General features: G+C 29.3%; 2 protein-coding genes across 3 annotated transcripts; both read right to left on the bottom strand.

Annotated features, from left to right (window-relative positions):
- Positions 1-1,068: 1,068 nt before the first annotated feature.
- On the bottom strand, positions 1,069-7,320 carry LOC130797971 (putative lysine-specific demethylase JMJ16). 2 transcript variants are annotated; one of them, XM_057660778.1, is made up of 9 exons: positions 7,190-7,320; positions 6,649-6,951; positions 5,334-5,405; positions 4,851-4,928; positions 4,217-4,726; positions 3,905-4,114; positions 3,540-3,701; positions 2,316-2,684; positions 1,069-1,975 (listed from the first exon to the last, which is right to left on the bottom strand). In XM_057660778.1, the coding sequence occupies exons 2-9, from the start codon at positions 6,925-6,927 to the stop codon at positions 1,328-1,330; spliced, it is 2,328 nt and encodes a 775-aa protein (XP_057516761.1). In that variant the 5' UTR covers positions 6,928-6,951; positions 7,190-7,320; the 3' UTR covers positions 1,069-1,327. The 2 variants fall into 2 exon arrangements, with proteins under 2 accessions (XP_057516761.1, XP_057516762.1); XM_057660779.1 differs by having other exon boundaries at positions 6,609-6,951; positions 7,190-7,313.
- A 4,556-nt stretch (positions 7,321-11,876) lies between these two features.
- LOC130797930 (NAC domain-containing protein 21/22-like) lies at positions 11,877-22,294 on the bottom strand. Its single transcript, XM_057660728.1, has 3 exons — positions 21,882-22,294; positions 15,530-15,795; positions 11,877-12,680 (listed from the first exon to the last, which is right to left on the bottom strand). Exons 1-3 carry the CDS (start codon positions 22,048-22,050, stop codon positions 12,180-12,182), a joined length of 936 nt encoding a protein of 311 aa, XP_057516711.1. The 5' UTR covers positions 22,051-22,294; the 3' UTR covers positions 11,877-12,179.
- Positions 22,295-27,842: the final 5,548 nt, after the last annotated feature.

Here is a 27,842-nt window from a genome sequence, read left to right as displayed (position 1 = left end):
ATTCCAGTCATAGACTACTTGTACTCTTTTAAGTTTTCCCATAAATGAAATTAGTGATAATGATTTTAATACGTACAATTTCAAAAAGAAATACTAGTATAGTGAAGTATTATGATATTCTTTGTGTACACAATTTTAGTAGATGAAGTTTTTTTAGAGAATGAATTTCTTTAAAAAGAAGATAATATCTTTCTAGTATAAATAATAGTTGGGTTTATTTTTAGAAAATTAAATACTAAATTAAACTCAACTATTATATATTTCTAGTTGCTCGACTTATAAAGAAACTTTAGATAGTCATAAATGATATGAGTTTATTTGTGGCAAACATATATAATAGTTGGGTTTATTAAAACATAAATAGTAGTTGATTGTTTTCAGTGAATCAAACAAAAATTGATTTATTATTGACAATTTTTTTAAAAAAATTAGTATCTAAAGTAAATTTTTTTTGAAAAATTTAATTAAACTATTTAACCGAATTCAAAACTATCTTATAATGAGACCGTCTTAAATAAAAATTTATACTACGTAGGAGGAATGGAGAAAAACAAAGAACACAAGCGCCAAAGAAAAAAAAGAAAAGAAAAAGAAAAGCCCAGAATATCCCAAACAAAATAAACAAAAGCCCAACACAAGTACGCACGAGAAAATTTGAAATCTTTTAAGTCAAAAAAAATTAAAAAAATGAACTGAATAATCTAACTTTCAAACTTATTCTAAAAATAAGTGTAAAATTTTCAAATTTGAGATTGGAAGCTGTTCGCAGTTACTAACTGCGAACAGCTATTTGACCTGTTTTTGTGGAGTATGCTATTCGCAGTTACTAACTGCGAACAGGTCAAATAGCTGTTCGCAATGCTATTTTTGTCTTTTTTAACCTGCTCGCAGTTAGTAACTGCGAACAGCCCAAACTTCAGGTTTGAGAATTTCACGCTTACTTTTAGAATAATTTTAAAAGTTGAATTATTTAATTCATTTTTGTGATTTTTTGACTTAAAGATTTCAAATTTTCTACGCACGACATGGAGCAGCATGGGCTAGGGAGCCCAAGTATAAGAAGCAGCAAGCAACAGAATTCTCTGAAATAACCAAGCACAGGTAGCCTTGAACAGAATATCCCAGTCAGACAAGAAGGCATTTTTATATTTTAATTACAAGATATTATCATCATGAAATATTTGGATGCATAAATTTACATTATATCATCTTGATAAGCATCCTAATACTAGCAAGATTGAGCTTGATCCCAATTGCTAGGTCTGATAACATACAAGACTGACGTTAACGGCTTAATGAGGGAGAAAAGTTGCACATGTTTGCAGTCTTACTCTATTCCCATTGATACTCCATTGCTGGATGCCGGAGTAGCTCCTCTTTTCAAAGACATCTCTAGATGTGTGATGTATTCATCTATATCAATGTCAGAGGACGACGAACTTGTATCATCATCAGTTGTATATTTCGAGCTTATCGTCCCTGCCTTGTGCTTGAAATCATCTAAATTCATCCCGAGAGTTTTTTTTGTCTCCGAAAGTAATTTAGAACCAGAAGCCTTGCCTATTTTAGAGGTAATATTGTCTTTGATTGCAGCAGTTGAAGGATCTAACTGTATGTTTTGATTATGATTCGGCTTCTCCAACCGAAGCATCAGCCCAAGATTTTCTTTGATCCAAGTCCTGACTGCGCTCAACTTACCTTCAACAGCATCTGCAAGAATTTTCAACTCGTTGATCTCATAACGGAAAAAGAAAATCTTCCCGGTCCAGGCACAAGAACAGAAATGCTTGGCATGAATAAGACAAGAAAATCTGTTTCGGTCACAAGGGCAGGTCACTGCAGACAAATACAAATCATAACGGCAAATACAGCATTCCAGTTTCTGGCCATCACCATTAAAAGACTTGTCCATTTTCCTTGACTGAGACGCAGACGAAAGATAGTCCCTGGACCTCAACTCCGATCTGATTCGCGCCTGTCCACGGGAGAAAAAAGCTAATTAGCATAGGACATAAAATGGCTCTGCTATTAGACCCAAATTCTGTGACCAGACTGCAAAAAAATGAACTTATTCTTCACATAAAGAAATGGGTATTTACGAACACACTACAAAACCAAGGCAACAATACCAACACTTTTGGTGTAGCGGTTCAGTCGTTCAGGGGCTTTTTGGAGAGGAATTTATAATCCATTACCCAAAGACCAACTCTCAAGAGTCAAGCACAATGGGGGCATACTATCAGTTGCGCACAAGCTACAAGAGGAATTTACTAGTAATATGACAGCAATAATACTATTATCTTCGAAACACTTACTCTGAGAGACTTTGCAAGAATCTTGTCCTTTCCAGAAGCTTCCTTCCACATCAAGATATTTGATGTTTTCTTACCCCTCAACAGGTATTCCCACTGAGCCTTCACAGCTTCATTAGATGCTCTCAACAGCACCTTATCATAAGAAATATATGTTTTCCTATTTTTCTCACGATAAAGCTCTAAAGAAACCTGCCCATGAGGCAACCAGTCCAATGGAGCCAAGACTGAAGACACAGCACAATTGAACCCACAATCAAAGCCTGAATGATATGCCCCGGGAAGGAAAAGAACAAATTCTCCTGGGCGCTGGATGCAGCGATAAACTGGTACACCCTCTGCTTTTATTGTCGCAGGAGATAATTGTCTTCCCTGTGATAAATTCAGAAAATTTTGTAAGAACTATAACACCAAAACTCAAAAAATTTTAAGGTGGTTATAAAAACACATCCAGAATTCATAACAGCTAGTCATATTTGTATACTTGTATCCAATTGGAAAATTCTGTAATCATAGACATTTGTTACCAAGGGTTAATCGAAAACAACCTCTTTGTAAGTTTTGTCATTAATGGCATTGGGGTACTGGGAAAAAATGGACTATTTTCTCTACAAATCAGAAAATAGGGGTTGATCATAATATGTCCTCCATATATGCACCAATTATTTTGGAGATTTGATAGAGTATAGCATTCATGTTATTCATCACTATTACCACACTCTCATAAAGCCTAAGCAGTAGTCCTGTTGCCTATCCTCGTACACTTTCCTAGATTCTTCTGCTGGTAAAACTTAAAATCCTCTATCCTCGTACACTATTACCAATTTACATAACAAGGAACACAATTGAAGTCTCAATTCCGAAGCAAAACACAGAATTACACCAATACACTGTAGGCACTAAAGCCTAGCAAACCGGTTGTTTCTGCATGGCCCTTAATGGGGAATACCAACCGCTGCTTCACAAAAATGAGAAGAGCACATGGTACAGATATATGCTGCAGGCACAAAACCTTAGGCATAATCAATATTTGATTGTAGAAGCAAGCACACTAATTCCACCATGGAATCATAATCTCTGGGTTTCACTAAAGATATTCCTTAAGCTAATACTTCTCAACCAAAAATGACAAATAGAGCAGGTTAGTTTTTGCTGTAAGCTAGATTACTTGGATTTTTCTTTTAAAAAAGCATCTTATGCATGTCATACAATCAAAAGAAGACTCACTGGTGTATGAAGCAAGTCAGCCTGTTTGTCATCTGACCAAGGTAAGTGCTTCTTTGCAATAGCCTCAAAATTATGGGATTCGGACCCAGGTATGCCATACCATATTCGGGGAGCCCCAAAATGTAGATACTGCAGCTTGTACAAGTGATGCTCTTCAAGAGCCTGATAGATAAACAAAGCCAAAGGAAAAGAAATGATCAAACATAAAGAAATGATCAAACATAAATACATAATGCAAGAAAAAAAATAAATTTTTGCTTCAAAAAAAAGATATGTGGAATTCATCGATGAAACGAACAAAACATAAAAGTCAAACAAATTTGTAGATTAAGATCACACAAATCAGAAGGTTTTTGAGATCTTACCCAAGGAAGGCATGAAAAGCACATTCCAACATGCAGCTGAGGCGCAAGGATGTTTGAGGAGTCCAATGTCTCAAAGGAAAGCATGGAGCCAGGAAACTTGTATAAACGATTTAGGTCCAGATTTAAAGAAACACCTTTTATGGAATCAGATGCTTGCCCTGACTTTGATGAACTAAGTGGTCCCTGAATGATATTAGAACCATAAAGCACCTGGAAAGCACAACAAAGATCACTATCAATTGGTCAGAAATACTAAGCATAAAGCTTATAATTTCAATGATAGTCAGGTAGACTGGTATAACTTTTACGCACTTCTATTTCTTCAGTAGGCTTTTCCACAATCCGCCAAAACTCGCCTTCAATATGCTGTTCTGTTGGATCCCTCTGTTCATGATGCATCGGTTGACTACCATCATCATTTAAAACCTCATTGTTTCCGGAAAAGTAACACTGCTGAAAATCATCAGCATATCGTTTGAAAGCTATAAGACTAAACTCGGGACCATATTCAATTTGGAAGCTTCCAGATCCATAGCACTCATCAGTGCCAAAATTTGCAGCGCAAGCATCACCATACTCACAATCCAATTTCCTTCGTTTTGCCTCGTTGTCGTTGTCTGTAGGTGCTTTTCTATAGGAGCTATCATATTGAAGCTCGTGAGGCCTTTGAACTCGAGTGGAAATTTTATATTTTTGCCAAATGTCATCTTCCTCAAAAAAGCTTGGTTGTTTCCAAGATGAAGGTGGAACAATACGACATAGTCCAAAGGGTTCTACCTGTTGACGTATGCTGTCAATGTACTTGAAGGCATCCTTGAATTCCTGAAAGTAAATAAAAAACTATCAAGGCACAAAGATAATCTCCAGCATTCAATAACAAATAATGCCACACAAATTGTGAAGCATAACTGAACAGGAACAAAAAGATACTTTATTGACAACCTACCTCTTCATTAGGATGAAATACAATTGCATCTTTGAGTGTGTAACTACACGCCCCTGCTGGATCCCATCTAGCAGAGACCTAATTGAATAGGAAAAGAATATATATAATGAAAGGATTAAACTAGAAGTCTAGAAGAATCGAGCCAAAAAAGTGAAACAAATGTATTTGCTCCATATTAGTCAATTTCAAAAACAGTTGTTGATACTATCTTATAACTTCACATAGCTAAAGATACGATTGCGTTTCAAAATTATTCAAATACGACATGCTTAAGACTAGTTAAGAAACTAGAAGAAAAATTCCAAATATAGGGAGGGACTGACAAAGAAACAAGTATATCATATAAGGTGATCAAGATATGTATAAGTGAATTCATATTTAACAAAAAGAAGATAACCAAAACTATTACAGGTGCATTCAAACTAGATAAAAGTTAGACGACCAAGAATTTATTAAATAATCATATCTAATAAGAAATTTAACCTTTTGACACCCACTGCAATCTGGGCATCCCCTAGTAACACCCTTGGGAAGACAAACTTTTGGAGACAAACTCTGCAAAAAAAGTCAAAACAAATGGAGTCAGCAAAAATCCAATTGCAAGTAAAAAGAATACTCAAAACAAATTAAGATAATATACATAAACACCTAAATAGACCATATTAAAAAACATGCATGAGAAATCAAGGAACCACCACAGTAGGCAACACATTCAAAGTACAATCTACTTTGAATATATGCATCTCACACTTAAATATTGATTTAAAAAATGCAGAACAGAAAATTGAAATATATTAGAAAACCAAACCCCAGCAACCCTTTCAAAATAGGCATTATATGAGCATGCAATATTGAAGGGGGAGAATCACATGTATTCTTGCCAATATTAAGAACGTGTTTGGTTGTCGCCTGTCGGTAGTAAATTGTGGTAATGTGAAAATTTGTAGTGTATTTCATAAAATGTATCATGTCATTCTCACGGTGATAAAACTATGATAAAAAAAAAGTTTTTTTTCACAACTTTACATTACCGCCTATTGCGCCTAATACCAATTCTCCAAAATCTAAATTATTGGAATGCATTTTGTGAAGAAAGTGAGATAATAGAAGTAGAACAAGCATGACCATTAAATTTCCAAGAGATTTTCTAACCAAAATTCAACTAACTTTCCATTACTATTCCCACCATTTAGTACTGTGTATAGACAACCAAACGCAAGGTAAGTATTCTAGTTTATTTGGAGTAAGTCTATCCTAAAAAGCAAGTCTGTGTAGAAGCTAAAATCATCAAATTTCTAGCAACAAACAAACATTTTAAAGAATGATCAACACATCTACATGCACCATCCATAAAGACCTTTCCATTCATTAAGCAGAAAGCAAATATGTGACAATCAAAATCATAGTAAACATTGACGAATCAACACAAGTGGAACACTAGTAGAGTCATCATCGCATGCCATTACACTCCTTACACTCAAGTTCTATTTCTGTTTTTTATGTTATGTCTTTTTGAGGGGGGAGGAGATAGGCTTTGATTATTTTCAGTATTCGGATGACAAAACGTGTAAGGCTGTGTTTGATAAAATAGTAGTATTTTAACAATTTTAACTTATTTTGACGTAAATTTTGAACAAGCCTAGCAACATGATCAATATATGATGGTCTAATCAGTCACTTAATCAACTCCGTCTACCAAACATCCCATATAAACCTTGCTTTATCTCAATGCAGCTAGACCAGATCAAAAGATCTTACATTTACAAACATGTAATAATTAAGAAGAAACAAGTATGACCATATCGCAATGTTTAATGTCGGACTCCCGTTCAATTGAAGACGGGTCATAAACAATCCATGGCCTTTGTTTAAACTTCAGAGTTCTCATGATGCTTGCACAGTCATTGATCTCAAAGGGAGACGGTACTGATGATATCTCTAGATCACTTGGATTCTCAGCACTCATACAGCCAGAAGAATTATCCACAATTTCTGCTCTTTTCAATGTAAATTTTGTAAGTGAAGAAAAATCAGGAGCAGGTACAGTTTCTTCTTGATTCGCCTCTGCAGGGCTCATGCTTTCAGTTCCCAGCAGTGCTGCCTGGCCCAAAAATAAGGAAGGCAGAGAACACGAAAAGGATAATTTTAGCTCGTCTAGGAAAAGCTTTAACCATAGTTAAGAAAACGCCGAACGGCGTTTCGAAACGTTCATGAAAATCAAAAAATCAAAACCAGCACCCAAAATTGGTGTTGAGAAGAAAAAAAGATGCCGTCTAAGAAACTAGAACCTGAACCAAAGAGCAAAAGAAAAACAAGAGAGGATGAGGAAGACAAGATACCGTTGTCAATGGCGGATTGGCGGTTGAGAACTTGGAGAATCATTCCCGTTTTAGGGTTTGTTTTGTACAAATTGCGCCGGCGTCCGCGCCGCTCTAATTCTATTTTTTTTAATGTCTGTATTTTTTTTTTCTAGGATTTTTTAAATGTCAGTATTTATTACGAGTTTATAAGAGTTATGACTTGGGAAACAATATTTTTTTTTTTGGAAAATTATTCAGAATTTTAATATTTACTCAATTTAAAAAACTAGAAAAAAAATAAGTTTTTTTTTTTTGAAAATTATCCAGAATTTTAATATTTACTCAATTTTAATATTTACAGAATTTTAATATTTACGATGATCGACAACTTGCTATAATAGTAAGTTAAAAAAAATCAGAAAAAAATTTTCAAAAAAAAAATCAGAAAAAAAAGTTAATTTAAAAAACTAAAAAAATATTAACAACTCAAAACCCTCCCCTGCTGCCACCCCCTCCCTATCGGCCATCGTATCCTCTCTTTTGTTCCTGTCTAACTGTTAGTTTGTCACTACTTCGTTTCCTCTCCCCGCCCCTCTTCATATCCATCTATCATTCAAAATGAGAATGAAACCCACTCTTTTTTCGTGGCATGTTCATCCACAATGAGTACATCGAAGATGGTTGTTGTAATCAAATATCTGGTTGAATCACTTTGTTGCTGGTCCTTGTCCAAAATCCAAGAAATCATTGTCTAATGAGGACTATTTTTTTATATACCATTGTGCAATTTGTTTCTAATAGTTGCAATTGTTTCAATTTTGGGAGGTAAATCTTATTTAAATCACTTCAATCCGTGTTAAACGTGTAAGTTGGTCATTTGAGCGGAGTTGGACATTCTCCTATCAATGTTTTTCAAATTGATATGAGATTGTTATCAACTGCCTCGATAGATTTTGTGTAATTATTGATTTTTGGGATACTAAATAGGTGATTTAAAAATTAAAAACACTTACTATAGGAGACAGAAAAAATGAAAAGTGTTTGTAATTATAGAAAACAAGGTAATATCTCTAATTATATATAATCAGAAAAATAAAGACAATCGAAATCTGGCTTCACTTAATTATATTTTAACTTACAGATAATAATAAAATACAAATTAAGAGTGATTAGTAAATAATGCAAAATCCCAAATAGGACATTAAGTGAGTAGCCGAGGGAGTATGTAATATAATATTGTTATAATTTTTTTTAATAGAAGATAATAAAATTTTTTAGTGTAATCACAATTTTTATATGAGATAATCTCACCGTGAGAAGTTCTCCTTACATGAGTTTGGATTGGGCTATCTATTTTGAGTTAAGATTGAACCCAAATAAAGCCCATTTCACTTTGTCAATTACCCAAGTCCATATTCCATAGCATTGGGTTGTCTACTTCTCCACTTAAAAGGATCACGTGATTACAAGTCGAATCTCATTGAGGCCATTTTTGTAAGTGGAATTTCTTATATGCTCTACTTTCTTCTTCACTTTCAATCAGTAGCTAATAGTTAATAGCTAATAGTTGATTGAAGTGATTAATTTTGAATTAATTTCTTTGATCAATTAAATTTAAACACACTAAATTTTAAGGTAAGAATCATACAATCTAATTAAAATACTGTAAAATTTCACATGACATTCTCATATTGATTTATCATATGAAATAACTCTTACCAAAGTTAACATTAACTTATTTCTTAATATATGAGTACCATATAACAATAAGTTATATTCTTTTTAAATTTTCTTAGGATAATATTCTTTTTGAATTTAAAAGCTATATAAGATTTCCAATTAAAGTTTCTTAGAATATGTAATTCTTATTAATAATATTTCTTCATTAAAATTTTAATTTCTAAATAATTCATCACCAAACCAAAGATACATGGTAACAAAAAAATATTTTAAAAATGATAAAGAATCATTATGATAATGTTGTTGGAAGATTACTCAAAATTTGAGTTAAAAAGTACGAAAACTTTAGTTAATACTTATATTAATAACCTGATTTTTTTCATTAAAAACACTATGTATTGTAAATCCTCTATCTATTTTATAATAAATATTACACTCCAATTTTATACTGATAATATGTAATTGCATATTTATTTAAAATTTGTATTATAATACACATTTATACTAACAACTTCGTGCATTGCACGAGTTTCTATACTAGTAATTTTATAAGAGTAAAAAAAAGACTTATCATTATTTTCAAAGTGGTAAAAATCAAAATTCTTATAACATTTACAAAATAAAAGGAAAAAAATAAATCACCAGTTTCCCACTAACGTATGTAATTAAATTGAGTACACTGAATTAATTTAAATCTTTAACTTCCAGTTTGACATATTCACTATTTTCTAAGTAGAGATCAGTTTGAAAAGTATTGTTCAAATTTTGTCATGATATAATAAATAAATATTGGAAGAGTATAATTAAAAACTTATTCTATTTTTGATGTAACAAAAACTTTTGCTAATTTTCCATGATCATGTAACAATATTAGTATAAACATTATTAAATGAATAATAAAACACTGTAGTACAACAATTATATTGGACCATTAAATTATTGATGTGATGTTAAACTATATTTATATTACCTCTTTATGATTACCACCAAAAAATATATTCCTCTCCTTTTCTTTTATTTTGAAATTACTCAAGATGCCGTAATATAATGATATTACTATAATTACAAACTTCATGTGTTGATTACCTTAGTGTTTCCTTTTACCATGAATTTTGTTTTGGAATTTACAACTATGACAAGAGAATAAAAATACTCAAACATGGTAATATGATAGACCCACTAATTTTAGGAGGGGATGTTGAATTTTTTGTTTTTTTTTTTTTTCAGAAATATATATTTATATAGGCTTTATGAGTATTTGGACAAATATATATTAGAAAAATGGCGAAAAAAAATTAAAGTAGCTAGATGTATATATATAATAATTTTCCAATTTTGTAGGATTATAATTAGGTTGTTTTTTTCTACATAATGAGATAAAGTTAAAATAATTTAAGGGCACATGAAAATGACCCCTATGACGGCTCCACCTCCATAATTATGATACTATATCCTAATATGTTTGTAAGGCAAACTTGTTGCATGGTTAGAAGTTAAGAACTTGTAATATGCAAAGATTTTATATATATAAGTAAATTGGTGAGAAAATTTTTATGTACAATTTATATTCACACCAGTTAGACTTTATTTAGTTCACTTTAAAAAATAATAATCAGTAAAAAAAAGGTTTTAATTAATTCTAATTAGTAAAATTTAGTTACAATTAGTAAAACTCAGTTTTAATCAATAAAAATTAATTTCACTTAGTAAAAATCAATTTTAATACTATTAATGCGATTGAGATTGCCATAATCATGGAATTGTAAGAAGCTCACAACATAATTATTCATGTACGATGGACTTGTAGCCAATGCAAGTTAATTCTATTATTTTTTGTCTCAGTTTTAACATGCTTAGCAAGTTGTGTTTTACGTTAATTTGAGTGATCAATTGACGAATTAATTTTACTAAAAATTTAAATTAATAGTCAAAACATATAACATAAATATGTTATAATACATTTTAAATTTAAGTTAATAGTCAAAGCATATAACAAGAAATAAGTTGGCATGTAGCCTTGATTTGCAATAAATGTTTGCTATGGATAAGTCCACTTAATATTTTGAATATAGTTGGTAAGTTACTAAGTTATATGTATATTGCTTGGTTACTTAGCTTACTCAAATCAAGTAGTATAACTTTACTTATACCAATGATACTTAAATTGAAAGTGTAGTGAAAATATGAAAGTGAATTTTAATGAGAAGAATTAAATTGAAATGAGTTTGAGTTTGATTGATCTAAATCAAATTAAATGAACTGAAATACGTTTTGATCGGCCGACTAGAGATCAAAAAGTCCTTAGGTAGTGTTTGGCAACATGAAATTCATTTGAAAATAGAAAATTTATTTTTGGTATTCAAATTTAAGAATTGTAAATGACACTTATGTACTTAAAATTTTCAAATTTTGATATTTGACCCATTTTTACTTTGTTATTGGAGTTTTATGGAATTAACGTAATTTCACATTTTCGAATTAAAGATTTGCCAAACATAATATATAGGCTAATTCAACATTTGAAAATAAATTCCAAGTTGCCAAACATGCCATTATATATTTGCAAAATAAAGTGTTTGTTAGTTAATTGTAAGTTGTTTTATGAGTCAACTTAATTAAGCAACTAATATCCATGGAGGGATGGTAAATTTCTCTAGCAAGCTTTAATTGTAGTAGAGAACATTCATCCAATTGATCAATAGTTAAGCAACATCAATTGTTTGGCTTGCATAACCTATAATTTTGAAAACTCTCTTTCTCAAATTGATATTGTTTAATTTGTATAGGAATTTAATATGAAAAATGTGATTACAAAAGTACTATCTTTTATCTTTTGCAAATATTTTCCTCCAATTTAAAAGAAACCAATTTTTTTTTCACTTTTTCATCCCAGCATCTACATACTTTTTAATAAAGTTTTACCAAAATAAAAAATAGTTATCATTTACATATTTATTAGAAAATACTTTTCATAGAAAATTTACAAATACATATAGCTATAGATTAGTAAATATATATATATATATATATATTCAAACATGGGCTAAAAGTACATACATGTGTTTATACAATGGTCACTATATATTTATATACTTGAATGATATTACACCACAACCTAAACCCTATACCATATTATGGTATAACAAACTATATGTCATATACTTTTATTAATATCTATGCAAAATCAATTGTTATCCATAATTAGCACACCAAACTTCACACAAACATCAACAAAATGGTGGTGCACTTCTTGTCTTCTAAATCTTCTTCCTTTTTGTTTTTTGGGAGTTTTGTCTCTTTTGATTATTGTCTTAATTTATGTTGTTAGTTTCCAAATAATAAAAATAAATCAAAAGAAAATAGTGCCATTATCATCTTCAAATCTCACATCACCAAACTCAAGTTGAGGAGGACAATTAGGATTATGAGGAACATGCAAAGCTCCCTCACCCAACTTGTTGCTATTTTGATCTCCCAAATCCATGTCCCACAAGAACCCATAATCATCATCATTGTTTTTCAAGTTTGAATTGACTAGATCATGATCACTCCATAATGAGTAGGTGGAACTTCCCTCTTTAAGGAGATGCATGAGATTATTATTGGGATTAGGGTTTAATGAACTATTAATGTTTGGATTATTAGTATTATTATGGCTAATTATTGGTAATTCTTGTTGATGAATATTAGTGAGATTATTTGAAGAGAATGAGTTGGGTTGTTGACATGTAAAACAAGTAGGTGGTGAAGAGGTGCTAGCTGTTGTATGATCATGCATATGTTGGCAAATGTTATTGCTATTCTCTTCACTTTTGTTCTTGTGGAAAACTCTACATAACACCCAATCTTCCTGCATGTCATTATATGAAATTGGAATATGATTAGATTATAGATGTATCAACAAATCAATATCCTCTCTTTTTAATAGCTACACTTTCTTTATAAATCTCTCACATAAAAGAGGAAAATATAGTTATAAAAAAACAAATTTATTACAAATATAAATCTTATATAATTTTTAACTTAGCTGTAACACAATTATTTATTTTATGTCTATCATGCATAGCAAAGTCACATCTCTTTCAAAAAGCATTCGTATACAAAGAATTGTAGCTCCTTGTTATTAAAATTGCGATTATATCCTAAAATCTTACAATTTTACATTTAAAAAACAAGCAAGCGATCTTTGGTTGTTAGTATGATCGCAGTGTTGACAGAATCAATTTTAAGATTGTAATCAAAATAAAATTTTGAGTATTTTTGACTAATTTATTTCATTAATACATTAGAGTGAATGATGTGCGTTTAGGGCTATCTTTCAGTGGCCAATCTTAAAGCTAGCCGATCAAGCCATATCCCCCTCTTCAATTTTTTAATGCTTCAAATTTGTTACTTGACCCTTGGTTCTATATATAAATTGTTCAAAATCATTCAAAATTCGCCATTAAAAATCAATTGCATATAAATTATAAAAAATAGAATAATTTTTTTAGAATTAAATTTAAGGGATTTAAAATAGTGCACATTATCCACAAGTAAAGGAGTTGATTAGAGACTTTTCTTTGGCTTTAATCTAAAAATAATTCTAATATAGATTTAGTATACATTATTTTTATTTGTACGCCACTCTTTAATTAATATTACCTCTCCACTATCCTGCACTTTTACACTCTACTCCAGTAATATATATAATTCACATTTTTCCGTCTCATATATACTTCAGTGCAGTAAGTCCAAATAAGATCAATTCTTAATCTAAAATACTTACGGCCCGCTTGGTATATGATAATAAACGGTGGTAATGAGAATGAAAACTAATGTGATTTTGGTTAAAAAATCTCTTGGCTACCTTGACGGTCATACTTGTCTAACTTCAATCATCTCATTTTCTTCATAAAGTTCATTCCAATGCATTATCATTAGGAGATGTGGTAATAGGTGGTAATGGAAATTTGTAAATAAAAAAAACTTTTTTGTGATCAAAGTTTCATCACCATGGGAATAACATGAAACTTTTGATGAAATTTTATACTATAAATCATTTTCATTACCACCATTTAGTACCACTAATCAAACAGGCCATTAGAGTTATGAGTGCATGTCAAAGTAACACATGACAAACAAGATGAGGGGGTGAATAACTAAAATAATGAAATTGAATAGAATTTTCTACAAACTTAAGAATATAATGGTGACCTAAGATAAGATGTATAAATGCTGGCTGAGGTGGGTTTTTTCAAATTAAGAAAGTGACAACATACAAATCCATGTCTCCAATGATTCAACATTATTTACATGAGAGGTCATTAAATTGTGAAATTGTGCAAATATTCCCTTTCGGTTTTAGCCATTTATTATTCAACCTCCCTCTTTTTTGTGGCAACTTTGATGGCACATAAAATATATAGGCAAAAGTATACAATTGAACATTTCTCACCAATCTTTCTCAAGATTATTTTCAGATGAATTTCTAAAGCCATCAGGAAAGTGAAAGCTACTTTAGAAACTTAAATTTGAGGGTCTCGAATCTCAATTACACATATGTATTATTTATATTTTCAGTGCGTCTTGTATGAGACCGTCTTACGATGAGACGACTTCAAAATAAGTGAGCTAAAAATTTTTATTATTGGGCTATTTAACTTAAGTATGAGACATGTCTCACGATGAGACCATCTCATTCATGATCAATTTGTGTTATATTTTTATTTTAGTAGGGTGTTTTTTTAAAAAATATTTTTTATTAATTTTGCGTATATAAGCAAGAGGGGAGGAAAATGATTCTTTTGTGGTGAGAATCAAACATTTATCACAACGATATAATTACTCTAATTAAATGTCTAATTATTTCCTCTTTTCGCATATTTACATTAAGGGTGTGTTTGGTATGGGAATATAAAATGTAATGGAAAGAAAAATGATAAAGAGGAGTAAGGGTAAGGGTATGGGTTGTAGTTATATGTTGTTTGGTATGAAAATATAAGGGAAACACTTAATTGATCATAGAAAGGGAATTTGTTACTTGACATAAATGGGTGGTAACAAAGTAAGGGAATCCATTACTCTCGAGAAAAAGATTGGGTTAACCTAATATCATACCAAACAAATATGTGTAGTAATGGTAATTAAATTCCTTACTTAGTATTAAAAAATTCATATGAAACATCCCCTAAATATTTTACTTTTTATTTGATATTCTTTTTTCTTTACTTTTATCCTAATAGAACCCAAATATTTACATAATTACCATTAAATAATCTAGACTCTATGATTAGTCTTCATCAAAATTGAATATTAGGTGGACCCTCATAAAAATGAAAAGAGTGACATAGTCTTAAATAGATTCCTAACGACCCTACACCAATGCCATGCATGAGGGTTTCATGTGCTCAACTCGTACTTTCCAATTTCCATGTCTGGCTTCTAAAATTGTGGGTTCCAAACTTCCAATATTCCATGTTAAACCGTCTTCATTTCATTATTTTTCCTTTTTGTAATTTAATATGATTATATGAATTCTATAATTGATAAAATGGATTGAATATTCATCTATATATATATACTGAATTAACTAGATTGTTATTTTTCTGTATCATAAATTACACGATTCAACATTAAGAGAATTTACGTACATTAATTAATCAATGCCATAGCGACCTAGACATACCTTAGATATAGTATTTGATAAAGAAGACATACCTTAGGAGGCATATGAGGACTTTCCAAGCGAAACTCGTGCATGATCCAACCCGTTTTAATCCCATTTGGAGCCCGGTTTTTGTAGAACACCAAAGTCTTTCTCATTCCAACAATCTCTCGAGTCCTCGGGTCAAGTATAACCCGATCTTTACCAGTAGCTTTCCAATAGCCCGATTTCGTGGCTCTATTGGTCCGAAATCCAGTAGCATACTTTCGATCACGAAAGCTAAAGAAATACCATTCTGTCGTGTTAAGTTTTGCCACCTCTATATACACACACGCAAAAAATAACGAAATAGGTTAAGAAATTAACAAATTAATTAGATCATTGAAGAGCTAATTAATAAATCAAATCAAATCATAGTTTGCGAATATATAATTAACTAAACACAATAATTGTATGTAATTCATATAATTAATTATTATTATTTGATCTTATTTATTTTGTATCATTTTAAGTTATTTGATGTGACTGTTTATCTATTAAATACTGGAAAATGAATAGGACATAGAAATATTGATTAATTCAAGATAAGTCTAGAGTAAGAGAAAGGGTACGTGCAATTAACTATTAGCATTGTATTTGACAGTTTATGAGTATTATGAGTCGTATCATGAATGATGTAGATCTATTTATTATTTGTTAATATTCATCGTATAGTGAAAATAACAGCTCTTCTACTTGCTAACGCATATTAGAGGTTTCAAAACATATTCAACAACTTGATATTTATTCGATCTTGTAATTGAATTTGAAGTTATCTGATTTTAAAAAATATATTTACAAATATATAAAAACTAATATGAAACAAGACTCGACTTTTAGCCAATCCAAAATAACACCTAATTTAAAATCAACCTAATAATTCAAATAAACACCTCACCATAGCTAGTTCATTATGAGAATTGTACAAGACAACAGTTACTCTTTACACATATGATGTGAATCGTCTGTTTAGGTTGCAAATTGCAAATTCTAATTTGCAAATTGCATGTGCGATAAAGGTTCATAATAAAGTGCAAATTCATTTTAGCGTACGTTTTTTATTCGTAGTAACATTATAATCCTAATACTCTTTTCTTGAAAAATTTAACAAAAAATTAAATTTACTCCATTTTCTTTACAAAAATAAAATTAATTGTATATATACCATGAGTTAATAGGAAAAATTACCTAAAATAATGCAATCTTTTCATAATTTTCCTAAAATAATCCTACATATTGATTAACCATGAATAATCCCAATTTTAGAGGGTATTTTCCTATAGTAAACCCGATAACCCGATGATTTGCTATAACAGATTTTATTTTTTAAAAACATAAGATAAAATCAAAATAAAATATCCAAAAAATGTTTGAAAAATATTAAAAATAAATTCTGCTTTTTTCAATTATTCAAAATTTTTATGTAAATTTTTAAAATTTTTCTCTAATTTTACATTAATTTTCAGTTTATTTTTTTGGTGAATTACCTACTATATATACGAGGTCATCGGGTTACCCAAGTTCACTCTAGGAAAATACTCCCTAAAGTTGAGATTATTCATAATTAATCAATACTTGAGATTATTGTAGGAAAATAATAAAAAGATTGAATTATTCTAGATAATTTTTCATAAGTTAATATAGCTGTAAACATTTTACCATAGAATATTGAACTTTACTTTCATACACATAATTCGAATATTGGAAAATATTTATTATCAATCATGGGTTTTCAAGGTTATTTTATTTTTTAAACAAGTTCAATATTCTCAGCAATTATACTTGGGATTGATTTACAATGTATTCAATTATAAGAGCTAAGTTTCTACATTAATTAATAATATCCATTAGGAGTATTTGTTTGCACCTTATTTAAACTTACAATTCTAATTAATTTGCCACTTTTGTGACTTTTAAAGTTACCAGAAATTTACTATTATGAATTAAAATTAGAAAATTATGTATCTTATATTCCTATATTTTATTTAAATAGTATGTGGGAGCTAGTATAACATTACCTAGTGATATTATTGTGACTAAGCTAAAATATATTTATATAATTTGTACACAATTAGGAGTATTGTGTTATTGATGTAGTTATCTCATTAGCAGTACAAAATAATTCGTGCACATTATTTTAATAAAATGTGGGAGTATAACATTACCTCTAAATTTTATATACTTCTTGTATAAAAAGTAAATTCTTAATATCCTAGCTAGAAATTTTTTTTAAAAATGCCATGAATTTCCTCTAAAAATTTAATTTCTACGTCAAATAAACGAGCTTTAAATCTGATTTATAACTTTTTTGATAATAAATGGTTTATATTATTTTATAAAAATAGAAATAGTAGAATTCTATATATAGGAATACTATTATAGGAGTAACCATTTAAAATAAAAAATTTATTATAAGCTCAATACATATAGTAGTATCTAGTTTAGAGCATATTCTAATGTATATGGTATGAAGCTATTTACCATGGTATCAGAGCCGATGGTTCGATCAATAATTTAAAAATGGTAGGTTCGAAAAGAATGGCGTTCCTACCCTAATTGATTACTCCCACATGTGAACTGGACGGGGGTTCGCATGCTGGGATGAGTTATCCCACATCGATAAATTGAAAATGGTGTGCACGCTTTATAAGCTATTAGAGACCTTTTTCCCATTGCCATATGGTTTTGGGATGGTATATATCTCCTTGGCTTATGAAGTGTGTGCACTTGTGTTCCCCCATTAATATGCTGACATTAACAATAAGTCCAACCTAATTTAACAGAAGCTCATGTCACAACCTACGTACAGTGATGGAATCTTGATCTATGCATGTAATTAAGATAACAAAATTATTACTCCCATTCCATAACCATTAAGCAATGTCACATCATCGTTTATCCTAATCAAATTATGAGGCTTCTATATTACTCACCCTGTCCCATCAAATTAATTTGTTCTAGAGAAAATTAATTGGAAAATTACGAAAAATCGGATAAAATAATATTTTATGAAAAAATAAAAAAATATTAAAATATAATGAAAAAATAAACTAAATATGTAAATAAAAATTAAAAATAATAATATAAACAACTTAAATAAAAGTGGAACACATTTAATTTGGTGGGGAGTAAGGGGGTACAAGTGGACCATTCATGGACATCCATCATTTTAAATTCTTACGCGTCAAAAAATTTAGCGGTATATTGATGTTGAAGCTTTCTTATTTCTATTATTTTCTTTGGAACATTTACATCGAATATTATTGAGAAAAATAACTACCTCTAAGCTTTTAATAATAAATAAATATTTTATCTATTTTATTGAATTTAATATGTGATATTTGAAAAGCTTTTATTTTTTTTAATTTCCAAAAAGCTTTTACTTTAATTTGATACATATAGCAAATTCAAAGGGATAGAAAAATACTATAGTTCGGTATAGATCAAAAAATATTTGTAAAATATTTCGGTATAGATCACAAAATTTTAGTAAAACGGATGCTGAATTTTTTAATCAAACCTCTATTACAAGGATGAAAAGAAGATTTTAATCAATATATTAACTCATAATTTAATTCTTAACTATAGCATGTACTATAATTAAGCACATAGTAATAATTTCATACTCCTAAAAAGAGTTTGCACCAAAATGTTCAAAAACACACAATAATGTTCATTTTCTAGAATTTCTAAAAATATTATATTGGTTGTCAACTAAGAATCATTATAACCCAATCTCCATATAATTAGAAACTAGATACTATAAAAAGGAGAATTTATTATTAAAACTTGATGAATATAAAATAACTTAGCCAAATACATACAAAAGTGACCAATTAAAAAAAAAAGTCAAATTTAATTCAACAATAAAAGAAATAATTAAAGGTTAATGCAGTTTTTTGCTGCCTAATAAGGCATTTAGACTTTTGTTAGAAAGCATGAGCCAATGAGAGTCTGTTTGGCATGTTAGTTTTCTCAAATTAGAAAGGAGTCAACCTTGGTGTTGTCAAGCTGTTATTTAGTGAAGTAATTTATTATCTTTTATGATAATAATCCCAATTAATGTACAAGTAAACAATAAATAGTTGGCCACTTGCTAATTAACAATTAACTTAGAATATTTAGATATTATAGTCTAACTTTAATTATGAATTCACAATATATAATTAAAGTTATATAAATAATAAATTTGCATTAATATCAACTAAAAAGTTTGTAAAAAAATTATGTTGTAAGATTTAACTAGAAAATAAACAAATAAGCAAAAAAAGCAAAAGTGAAGCAAATTTACAAGCTTTTGCTAAACAGTAACTCTTTTAAGAGATCGTCTTTTAATAAACGAATTCAAAAAAATGAGTTCATAATCTTGTAATTAATCTGTACTTTTAGTTGGACTATTTTAATATCTATATAGACGTGTCTAACAGTGAGACAATTTTATATAACAATTTTTTCTGATATTTAGAAGTTTTCATATAGAAGTAAATAATGGGAGTAATGATATATTTATAAGGTAAATGGGACAAAATAAGTAATAGAAAGAAAGTGACTAAAATGGGAAGATTGACAAAGCTAAGCTAATAACCTCAAAAAATGACTACAATTATATAAAGCTATGTTTAAAATAACTTTTTAGGTAATGCATACAACGTTGTATACCCAATTGTGCTAAAGCCTTCGTTTCCCACTTTAATAAAAGGTTTTTTAAACAAGAAAAAAGATAGTTTTTCATGAATCACCATTTTAAAATAAAAATGAAATTAAAGGCAATCCCTAATTAACGTGCATGCAAACACTTCAAATCCCGCAATTTCATGCAAAATTAAATGTGCACTTAAAAAGAAGCAGTAAATCGAATCTTCAATATAATGAAATGTTATTTATCACGACACGTTTAATACGAATTAATTGTTTATGATACATATATCAAATTTGATAGGGGTTTACTTGTAATAAATATAAACGATACTTTTAAATGTGAAAGGGCTACAAACAGTATTGAATTAAAAGAAAAGTTTCTAAGAAAAGATACGAATAAAAGAAAAGTTTAATTAAAACGTTTTTAAACAACTAATCTTAATTAAAGTCAAAATCAACACCATTTAGTTGAACTAGTTAGTGGGCAAGTGAAGATGCATGATACATTTTCCCTTATTAGTTACTATAATTATAACTCATAATGGGTGAAGAATTATTGTTATTAATATAAGCTAGGTAGCAATTAATTAATTAATATGAATAGCTAATATTAATTATAAATTTATAATTAATATTCATTTTTCATTGTATAGAATTGGAAAATAAATGAAATCTAGAGAGGCCAAGTGTCCCACAAACCTTTTTGTTTAAATAATGGAAATGGAATAAAATTGATTTGTATTTGATTAGTGGTGATGGAATATTAAGATCACTAAATAAGGTATTTTAGTTCGGTTTAAAATTGGATTTTTACGTGTCCATATTGATTTTCACATAATTTTAAATTTATTTTGAAGCCATTTTAAAGTCGGGTTCAATTACAATGACCGATAAATATCAGGTCATTAGATCTTTTCCACATCTCTACTTCCATCCTTTAAATTACCACAAATGATCATATTGCATATAAAAAAGAGAATTAAAATAAAATTGTTTACTCTCCGAAATAAATTTTAATAAAATAAAAGGTGTTTATTCCTTCAATCATAACTATGATTGTTATACTTATGATGAAATAATCATTGTGAAAACAACATATAGAATCTAGAAAGTAGAAAATTCAGTTTCACCACGAAAGAAAGGGGAAAAAGTGAAGAGAAAAGGAAAAATAAAGGAAAAGAAGGAGAAACATACATAAACATGCAGGTAAACTTTATGAGACATAGCCTTTAAAAATCCTTTAATTTCTAGTAGTAGTTCGTATTCTTTAGTTTGACTTCAACGTTCATAAATTTTTCTTTTAAAAATAAGATAATTAAATTTTTAAACTAATTTCTTTTGAGGATTAAACTAATTTTTGAAAGTGCTGCAAAGTACAATGAACAAATAATCCATTGAGAAAATGTATCAATGGTATACCATGATGTACTCTTCATAATTAATTAGTTTACTCTTTTAATTATATACGGTTTTACACAGTTTTAAGACGAGAGCCTTTTAGATTAAAAGTGTGAATGTAACTTAAACCCTTATCATACTTGAGGTACAATATTTTAGTAATTAAGCGGTGGGTCTATGAATTTATATATGAGATTCGAACATAGTACTTTATGTCTGATATTATATCAAGGAATTAACTGATTAATTAAAAATAAACTTAAATAAAAGATTATCATAATTAAGGGAAGAGTTAGAAATATAAAAGAAGGTTGATAAAGAAAAACATACCAGGAAGTTGCCATGGCTCACAAGTATGCAAATCAATTTCAACCAAACTTCCTTTAAGAGCTTCTTCATTAGCAATCTTTTTATAAAGATAATGACAAACTAATTCTTCATCACTTGGGTAAAATCTAAACCCAGGAGGAAGTGTTGCTCCAATGTCTCTTAAACCCATTTTAATCACTCACTAATCACCTTTTAATCTTATATTAATAACAAGTGAATGAATAAAGAAGCATAAGAACAAAAGGGGCCAAGGGAAGTCCAAAAGCTAGAGAGAAAAAAAATAATAATAATAATAATAATAATAATAATATTGATAGTATGAGATGTATATAATATAGTTTTGGTGTATATATATAATGAAGGGAGGAGGGAGAAATAGATATTGAAATAACAAAAAAAAATGGTGTCAAAATCTGGCTTTATGTAGGGCGCGGCAGGGGAAGTAAGAATGCTTCTTGAGTTAGTTAAGGTTGGGAGAAGTTTCAACAAAAGCCAAAGTTACAAGAAATCTTAAATAGTAATCTCTTCGGTGTCTGATTTTCTTCCCATTTGGATTAAGGAAAATTATCGTGAATAATATAATTTTTTGTTAATTTTTTTATAATAATATTAATTTTTGATTAATCATGAATAACATTAATTTAAGGGATTTTTTTTCCTAAAATAATACCAACTTTAGTTTATTAACTAATTTATCTATTTTTTTGTCATATAATCTCCTATAATTTGATTTTTAACATATTAGGTATATTCTAGGGAAACACTACCTAAGTTGATACTCCCTCCTATTCAGCTGAACTGTCCCATTTGACTTTTCACACTTGCCGAGGCAACATTTTAACTCTTAATATCTCAAATTATGCTTAATTAAAAATTATAAAAAGTTGATATTAATAATCCTTGTATTGAGACAAATCAAACAAGATCCCATATGACTATATTTTAACTTATAGATTAAGAGTAAAATACAAATTAAGAGTGATAAGTAAATAGTGCCAAAAAAAAATGGGACAATTCAGCTGAATAGGAGGTAGTATTATTTATGGTTAATCAAAAATTGGTGTTATTGTAGGAAAGTAAGTAAAAGATTGTATTATTCCTGGTAATTTTTCTTTTAGAATTTTTATTTTTAGGAGAAATTAGAAATGTACTGATGTTTTTGAGAGATATATAAATGATGAAATTTATTTATATTAGATCTTGTCAAATTCGTCTTAATGTATATTTTTATGTTGCCTATTTTGACATATTAAACTCAAAAATTATTTGAAACTGTGTAAAAAGTAAAATGAAAGAACAAAAATAAAAGAAGTGAGTAATACCTATGCTCTCATTTAGCATATATTGTTTTTTGGTGAAAATTAGTGAAAATAAAAATAAAATTGGAGAGAATAAAACAAAAAAAAGGGAATGATAGAAATAAATGTTTAACATGATGCAAGAGAGGGGATAAGATTAAAAGAAAAAAGAGACTGACCATTACTTAAAAAAAAGTTACAAAATCAATAAAAGAGACTAAAAAAAAAAAAAATATGCAAATTAAAAGTCATGAAGAGACTATAAAGTATTAACTATGATTATGAGAATGTGAATAAGAGCGGGGTCTATTCTAATTATTGTGTTTAATTTCGTACGCTAATCAATGCCACATATGAGTGTATGTCCAAAATAATTAATTAAGCTAAACCCAATCTAATTTCAGTAACTCAATTTATTATTAGAAAATTTCCAAGTTCTTATATGCCTTTTTTCTAGGGCGAAATTCCACTTAATACGATCAAATAATAACTTAGTGAAAGTGACGGTATGTAGAACATTTTGATCATGTTGAATCAATATTATATACATATTAAAGATATTAAAAATTATATTTAATTCGATTTAAGGAATATTTCATGATTTAATCTGATCGTGATAATACGAATTTAGCGTTACTATAATTTCAACTAATGTCACATTCGTCGCACTATTATTTTGAGACGAGAAAATGATAGGTCTGTAAACTATAATGCTAAGTATTTAGATTGATAGAATAGAAATTTGATATGAAATTCTAGATTATATATTACTTACAAAATTTTTGTGCTCCTAATTATTATAAGGGTATTGAATTCTACAAGCTAGCTAGAACGGTCTATATTAATGCTATCGAATGATCTATTTAATTGGCATAACAATAGAGCATGTTGAGTCAAACTTCTATATCATATTCATAGTATTGATAATCTTTAATCAAATCATAAAAGAAACATTTTAATTAATTTTATATAAAACCATTAATTAACAATTTTCAATATATCTTGTTTATTTTTGGATGATAATCAATTTAAATCGATTCGACCTGACTTGTATCCAATCCTGAATTATAAAGTACTCCTATTAATTTATTAATCATATACACATTTCATTGGAAAATCATAAATTTTCCTTATGGTTTAAAGCTTGCATTTTCATCTTTATAATAAGGGTTCAATTGTTATCACTCATAAAAAGAATTAATTTCACCTTTCTTGACCCTTGTCTATAAGAGAAACTTTAGCCTTAGCCCCGACTAATAAAACTTCAATCCATGGATACTAGACCACAGAGCAATGTCATATAGGAGCTAGATGTTCGATTTAATTTTTTCAAAGGAGTACTTTTTAATTCATCTTAATTAATTTAAGTGAATTAAACTTTTGAATGAATATATATAATGTTTTAACAAAGCCTAAAACTTATATAAAGAAAACGAACATTATGTTACATAAATAAAATACTCTTAAATATGTTAAAATTTAGAGCCGTCTTGAAAATTTTGGATGCCATGTGTAAAATTTTTATTTTGCGCCTTATTTATAGTAAATATATTTATTTTATGGATAAATTTTACATATTTTTTCTTTTGATTAACTTTTTCATATACGGGAGAAAAGTAAGACCACGTGCAATCGATCACCTCACACACCCTTAAAGACCCCATTTAAATTACATACGTAAATCACACGTGCTTAAATTTGAGCAAGTACACCAATACATACATTCTATTAAGTCAATTGATAGTAAATGTATCATGAAATTAGTGTAACACAAATGTATGTAATTTAGCTTAGAAAGAACATTAATCACATAACCATTAACCAAATACATTTACATGATACGTTTTCTATACGGCATGTTACAATGTTTGTTTACTTCCACAAGTATAATAATTAATCAAGCTAATAAGGAATAGTTACCATCAAGAAATGGCATGGAAGTAGAGTTGAAATTTAAAGGAATTTACAATTTCACCTTAAAAGAAAAAAGAAAAGAAATCATAAAACTTGATTGGGAAGAACAAGTGGTGGACACGGCAATTGGATAAAAAGGGGAAACAAAAGATTAAAGTCTGTTTTGACTTTAACAATATTCATCTTTTAAATTAGGGACCATTTTCCATAATATAAGTATTATTATTATTATTATTATTATTATTATTATTATATTTACATGTATTGGGTACTTTTTGCATGTAACTGCCAGGTTGTACCTTAATATTCTCCAGATTTGTGAGTAGGAATTTTCGTAGGTTGGGTTTCGGTGCATTCAAGTTTTCAATTCGAATATATATTTAAGGGTCACGTTTGTATTATTAGATATGGATTTGTGGAATTAGCTTTAACTTCATTTGGTTTTATTCATTATTGAATTTCTTTTATTTTTTCTCGAGTTGAGAAACTTTTTAACCGCGCTCTCCTTTATGGATATGAGTTGCCTCCTTTTTTCCCTTTTCAAATTCTGATCATAGTTTTCTATAGAAGAGATACACTAAGTATAATGATGATCATCATGATCATGATGATTTGAACATCTAAAAAAAGATAAATAAATGATAATATTTCTATAAAAAGGGTAAAAATATTATAATGGAGCGTAATTAAGAGAAGTTGAGGAAAGTCTAAGAAAATGTGAGAAAAACAAATTAAAATTGACTTAATTGTATGAGTTGTATCTCTTCGAAAACCTGAACTGAGATATATGTAATTAGAGACTCCAAATCCGACTGCTAGACTATTGATAAATGATAAGGCCTTGTCACTTGTCATTTACCTTTTTCTACCTTGTTCTCATATTTATTTTTTAAGAACTTTTTTCTCTTTTATATATGTAGTTATTTATATTTTCCAATGACTAAAAGCTTTTCTCATAAGGACACAATGTTACTGATATTTCACCCTACGTAGGGCTTTTTTTATTTGAGGATAAAATAATACATCACATTCCTTTTTGTCCTTTTACCTTTTGGTGTTTTTGCCCTCTTACTTTTCTCATTTCTTTTTATTATTAGTATTATTGTTTTCTTTTTATTTTTTTCGTGTAGATACGTCTCTTTATCTTTCTAGAGTCGGGAGACTCCTTTGGCCGCACTCTCCTTTATAGGTATGAGTTGCCGCCATCTTTCCCTCCCCAGATCCTGTCCATAGTTTTTCTATGAGCAAAATACATTGGGTAGGATGATGATGATTATTCCTTTTTGTCCTCTCTTTTAAAGTGTAAGGTTATAATTTGTTCGTCTCCTTATCAATTTCCCCACTCGAACCCTGTTTACAAACATAACACTTAATTTATAATCTAATTTTTACTATTATGAATTAATTTTAGTTTTAACCTATTCCGACTTAGAAGTGGGGTACTTTTGGGCGAACTCAATTAGACTCATTGGATTTGCACGTTTTAAACCCAAACCATATAGACTATAGATTATAATGTGTTAGTTTAAAAGGAGTCATATTAAATGACATAAATGAATCTACATATTTGTATTTACTCTAATGTTTTAAAATATTGGTGTCCAAATATGTCTATTACTTGAGTGTATTAAAATGAATCCATATAAATCTAAAATGGATCTAAAATAGGTCTACAATGAGTATAAATTGAGTATGGATCAAAGATCGAAATCAATTTAGAGACAAAATGAATCTTGTCGTGCAACCGCGGAAGCAGAATCGATGAACAATAATAAAACAATAAAGAAATTCAATGCAAACAGTAAAAAAATGACACAAGAGATTTAACGTGGTTCACTATCAATGTGATAGCTACGTCCACCAGCACCAAGATTAAATAATTTCACTATGATCGCAAAGAATTTACAAGATAATCTCAATAACACTCACAAATAATAATGGCTCTCTTGTGATCTCTCTCAATTGTGAATAATGAACCCTAGTACTAATAAGAGGTGGTATATATATAATAAAACCAAAATAAAAGAAAACTTGGGCTCCAAGTATCCACAAATAACTGACCAAGAAAAAGGGTAACTGCTCCACGTGAAAAATAACCGTCACTCGTGAGCCGCGACTTGAAAACAGCATGCACTCCGCGCCCCGAGCACCAGGATAGCAGGGGCTCCGCGCCCCCCGCACCTTCTTTTTGACCCATCTTCTTGATTCATCTTCTTCAATGGTGCTTGTTAGTTTAAGTCACCATTAACAATAAATGGTTGTGAGTTTGAAAGTAAATAATATAATAAAAAAATGTTTCAAGTGAAAAATGCTTCCATTGACCATTGTTATGGTATATATCAGTCATGAGAGTCCAATCAAAATAGTATTCCCTCCATTTCTTTTCAAATGTTCCATTTGATTTGAACATATTTGTCAATGCACTAATACTACCTTTGGTGTGAATGGGCTATGACAAAGGTGAAGAAACAATAACAAAAACAAGTGCAAAGGAAACACTAAAAACAGAGCACAACAATGGAGAACACAAAACACATAATATATGAGGTATCTAAGGATACCTCCCCCTCAAAACAAGTATCTTATCATTAATATACTCAACAATACATTAATGACTCACCTTACAAGCTCCAAGAACAATCTCCCAAAGCAAAGACCTCACCTTTAATGGTGGTCTCTCTCAAAATCACTAATACAATGAAGAACTTTCTAAGATAAATCCTAGTTGTTTCTAGTGTATTAACTTCAC

The sequence above is a fragment of the Amaranthus tricolor genome, chromosome 13, assembly GCF_026212465.1.
Source record: "Amaranthus tricolor cultivar Red isolate AtriRed21 chromosome 13, ASM2621246v1, whole genome shotgun sequence".
NCBI lineage: Eukaryota > Viridiplantae > Streptophyta > Magnoliopsida > Caryophyllales > Amaranthaceae > Amaranthus > Amaranthus tricolor.
Note: the sequence above shows the minus strand (reverse complement) of the source record. Positions and strands in the feature narration are given on the sequence as shown.